The 4,244-nt window shown below is 45.5% G+C and overlaps 1 protein-coding gene across 2 annotated transcripts in view; it reads left to right on the top strand.

The window, feature by feature from the left end:
- The window catches only part of Supt6h (SPT6 homolog, histone chaperone), a 45,080-nt gene that overhangs the window by 18,885 nt on the left and 21,951 nt on the right, over nt 1-4,244 (top strand). For both annotated transcript variants that reach the window (XM_004635409.2, XM_023720010.1), the window contains 5 exons: nt 730-846; nt 1,194-1,283; nt 1,471-1,613; nt 3,469-3,617; nt 3,770-3,868. In XM_004635409.2, coding sequence (XP_004635466.1) covers nt 730-846; nt 1,194-1,283; nt 1,471-1,613; nt 3,469-3,617; nt 3,770-3,868 — 598 coding nt within the window. The remainder of the gene's footprint in view (nt 1-729; nt 847-1,193; nt 1,284-1,470; nt 1,614-3,468; nt 3,618-3,769; nt 3,869-4,244) is intronic.

Raw genomic sequence — 4,244 nt, 5'->3', positions numbered from 1 at the left:
ATGGATGGATGGATGGTTTTTTGTCTTTTTGAAACAGGTTCTCAATATGTAGCTCAGGCTGGCCTTGCACTCACTTTGTAGCTCAGGCTGGTCTTGAACTTGCAAGAATCCTCCTGCCTCAGCCTCCCAAGTTCTGGGACTACAGACATGTGCCACCACACCTGGCTGGCTGAGGTTTTTTTGTTTCTGTTTTTTAGAGATAAAGTCTCAATATGTAGTCCTGGCTACCTTTGAACTATGTAACCCAGGCTGGCCTCAAACTCAGCATCCTCCTGCCACAGCCTCCCAAGTGCTGGGATTACAGTCATGCACCACTATGTCCAGCTAAAGATCCTGAAGGACTGTTTTGTATACAGGAGTTTAAACCCAGGGCCTTTGCACTGAGCTACATCCCCAGTCCTTTTTTTACTTTTCATTTGGAGATACAAGTTTCACCAAGTTGCACAGGCTGAACTTAAACTTGGGATCTCACTACCTTAGCCTCCCAGAGTGGTCTAATTATAAGCATGGCTAGCAATATTTAGATTTTAACATGAGCAAGGAGCCACTTGAATAAGATGGGAAGCTACTGTTCTTTCCCTGCCTTGTTCTTCTGTGTGCCTGGTACAGAAAAGTGCGTATGTAAGAGATTTGTGTAGGTTTCATCAAACAAGGCCACCCTGTGTCATGAAGCAGTTTTGTGTGATATGACAAAACAAGTGATAGTATCTTGCTTTCTTTTTTATTTAGGAAAGCTGTGATTACCTAGACCGCGGCCAGCCAACCAGCAGCTTTAGTCGAAAGGGGCCCAGCACCATTCAGAAGATCAAAGAGGCTCTGGGTTTCATGCGAAATCAGCATTTTGAGGTAACACCATTGGTTAGAAAATGATATCACATTGGCTAAAAAGTCAGGATGAGGGGAAAGGTAGCTGCCTAAGTGAGGTAGGGACCTTACCCATCCTTAGAATTGGTCCCTAATAAACACTGTTGGGACAGTGGAGACCTTATTAATCAAGAGGACAAAGCTACACTGTCTGCAGCATTATCTACATTGCTAGGGAGAATATTGTTTCCTGGATTGGCCTGTGGAAGAGCCACATTTTCAACCATTCAGTTTCCTAGAGCTGTTTGTCCATGAGATGATTGCTGTCTAGTGAAGGGAATCCTTGCAGATACTTCTTCTGGGTGATTTCAGTCTCCTTGCCACCCTAGGTCCCTTTTATTGCCTTTTACCGAAAGGAATACGTGGAGCCTGAGTTGCACATTAATGACCTGTGGAGGGTGTGGCAGTGGGATGAAAAGGTAAGGTGGAGATTTGGCCCCTAAAGAGCTGTGGTCTGGGTTGGACACTATTACTGCCAGGGTACTACAAACCCAGCTGCTCCAGACCTGCCAAGTTTCTCTCCTATGTCTCATGGTAAGGGAACAGAGCAACTTTGGGTCCCCAGGACTGAGCACCGGTACTCATTCCTGCCCTACCATTCCCTAGTGGACCCAGCTAAGGATCCGCAAAGAAAACCTAACCCGGCTGTTTGAGAAGATGCAGGCTTATCAATATGAGCAAATCTCTGCTGACCCTGACAAACCTCTTGCTGATGGCATCCGGGCTCTGGACACCACCGACATGGAAAGGTAGTATAGACAGGGTTTATTCCTCTATAGGGAACCCTCAGACCAGAGGCAATCCCCCAGGACCAGGGTTAACTTGCAAAATTCACAGCACATTGTTGTATCTCTTAAAAATCCTACTTGTTGCCAGGTATCATGGCACACAGCTGTAGTCCCAGTATTCAGGACACTTGGGTACAAGAATCACTGTGAGTTTGAGGCCATCCTGGACTACAAAGTGAGTTCAAGGCCAGCCTGAACTGCCTAACAAAACCCTGCCTCAAGAATATAAAGAAGAACCCGGGGAGATGGCTCAGTGGAATAAAGCGCTTCCCTGGCAAGCGCAAGGGCCTGAGTTCAATCCCTGGTTCCGCAAAAAAAAAAAAAAAAAAAAAAAATACAAAGAAACAGCTGGGCGTGGTGGCACATGCCTGTAATCCCTGCCAGTTCAAGGCTAGCCTGGGCTACAAAGTAAGGCCAGCCTGAACTGCATAGTGAAACCCTGTTGCAAGAATACAAAGAAAGTGCTGGGGAAATGGCTCAGCAGAGGGCCTGAGTTCAATCTCCAGTTCTGCAAAAAAAAAAGAAAATCCTATTTATTAATCATCAAAATTAGTTTTCTGGGGATGGCCAAAGCTTAGTGGATTAAAGCGCCTGCCTAGGCAGATACAGGGGCCTGGGGATCGATCCCCAGCCTGCTGTGTTGGCCCCGCTCCCAAGGTGCTCTGAGAGTGATTGAGACTGGGCACAGTGGCACGCGCCTGTTATCCCAGCCCTTGGGGGGCTGTAAACAGGAGGTTCACTACAAATCCAGTCTACGTAGTGAGACCCTATAGACCCTGTACTAAATACATTTTTTTTAAATGTAATTTTCTGAAAAAATATAATTTTCTGATAAACTCATCTAAGTTATCCACATCAGTATATAAAAGACAATGTTTTTTTTTTTTTTTTTTTTTATGTATGTGGTACAGGGTCTCACTACACAGCTTGGACTCCTAGTAATCATCCTGTTTTTATCCTCCCCAGCACTGGGATCACAGGCATGCACCACCACACCCAGACTCTGGTGGCCAGCTCAGCATGCCCGAGAGCAGGGCTCAAGCCTCTGTCCCTGGGCTTGCCTGAGCAGGCACTTGGTCCACTAAGCTATCTCACCAACCCCAAGGCACTGAAGTATTTATTGAAAATTTAACGGTTGGGCTGGCGAGATGGCTCAGTGGTCTAACGTGCTGCTGAGGCAAGCTTAGGCAGGCACTGGAAACCACAGTTCAGTCTCCAGCACCACATTCCACCCCGTCCTCAGGGCAAGGCTGAGCTGGCCAAAAACTTAAAAAGGAAAAGAAAAGAAAATTTCTGTTAAAAATATCAGATATTCAGATTTGATGCTCTGGGTATTTATTGCACATAAATAAAGGAAACCAAATTATAATCAGCAAGTAGCTTGATAGTCAAGGTGGTAATGGGAGCAGCAAATAGTTTTAGTGGCTATTACCATACAACTGAAGAGGAGTTTGACAGACTTTGAGATTTTTGCTAGAGACATGCTGCCTTGTCTGCTTGTGCTTCCATATCTAAAAATCACCAGTAGTCATTTCAATTTGACATATTCTTCAGTTGCATTCTAGCTATGCTCTGGGGCTGTTGTGTGTGTATTAACTGGAGAATCCAAGCACCTATCCTAGTTGAGAACTTGCCTCTGAGACTTGGACTCTGTAGCAAAATTGAGATACCCTGCTTCCCCAGTGACAACTAAGCTTTTTTTTTTTTTTTTGGTGGTACCAGGGATTGAACTCAAGACTTTGCACTTGCCAGGCAGGCATTTACACCACTGAGCTATATCCCCGGCCCAACAACTGAGCTTTTATGTACCTTTCAGGCTCAAGGATGTACAATCAATGGATGAGCTAAAAGATGTCTATAACCATTTCCTGCTTTACTATGGTCGTGACATCCCTAAGATGCAGAATGCTGCCAAGGCTAGTCGCAAGAAGCTTAAGCGTGTAAGAGAAGAGGGAGATGAAGAAGGTGAGTAATGGAAAAGAAAACCCAAGAGGCTTGATGGTTGGAACATCTCAAAGGATGTTCTTGGGTGGATCCTCCATGGGTCTTCTCAACATGTGTCAGATCCTTGGGAGTGGTAGAAATCAGAACCTAATTCTAGCATATTTTCTTCTTAGGTGAAGGTGAGGAAGCAGAAGATGAGGAGCAGAGAGGACCAGAACTCAAGCAGGCCTCCCGCCGAGACATGTACACCATCTGCCAGAGTGCAGGCCTAGGTAACAGCTGGCCTCTTTGGCACCCAGGCACTGTAGCCTTGAGCATTGGGGTTATCCAGAAAGAGGACCAATAGATGGTAAGAAAGGATATCTGAGTTAAGCACCAGTCCATTGATGAACCACCCTGCCACGTGGTCCCTATAAACGGTCCGTCCACCCAGTGGTAATGGTTTGCCCCTCTAAAGTCATGAAGTAAGGGCCTAGGGATTTAGCTTAGTGGCACAGTACCTATCTGGGAAGCATGAGGTCCTGAGTTCAATTTCCAGTACTGCCACCACCACCAAAAAGAAAGAAAAACATAAAGTTATGAATCGTAAAATAAAGTCATGAGAATCTCACCATCAGATGAAGTATCCATCTTATATTTTACACTCAG

This window comes from Octodon degus, unplaced genomic scaffold (assembly GCF_000260255.1).
Source record: "Octodon degus isolate 3935 unplaced genomic scaffold, OctDeg1.0 scaffold00072, whole genome shotgun sequence".
NCBI lineage: Eukaryota > Metazoa > Chordata > Mammalia > Rodentia > Octodontidae > Octodon > Octodon degus.
This window is presented reverse-complemented; position numbering and strand designations above follow the sequence as displayed.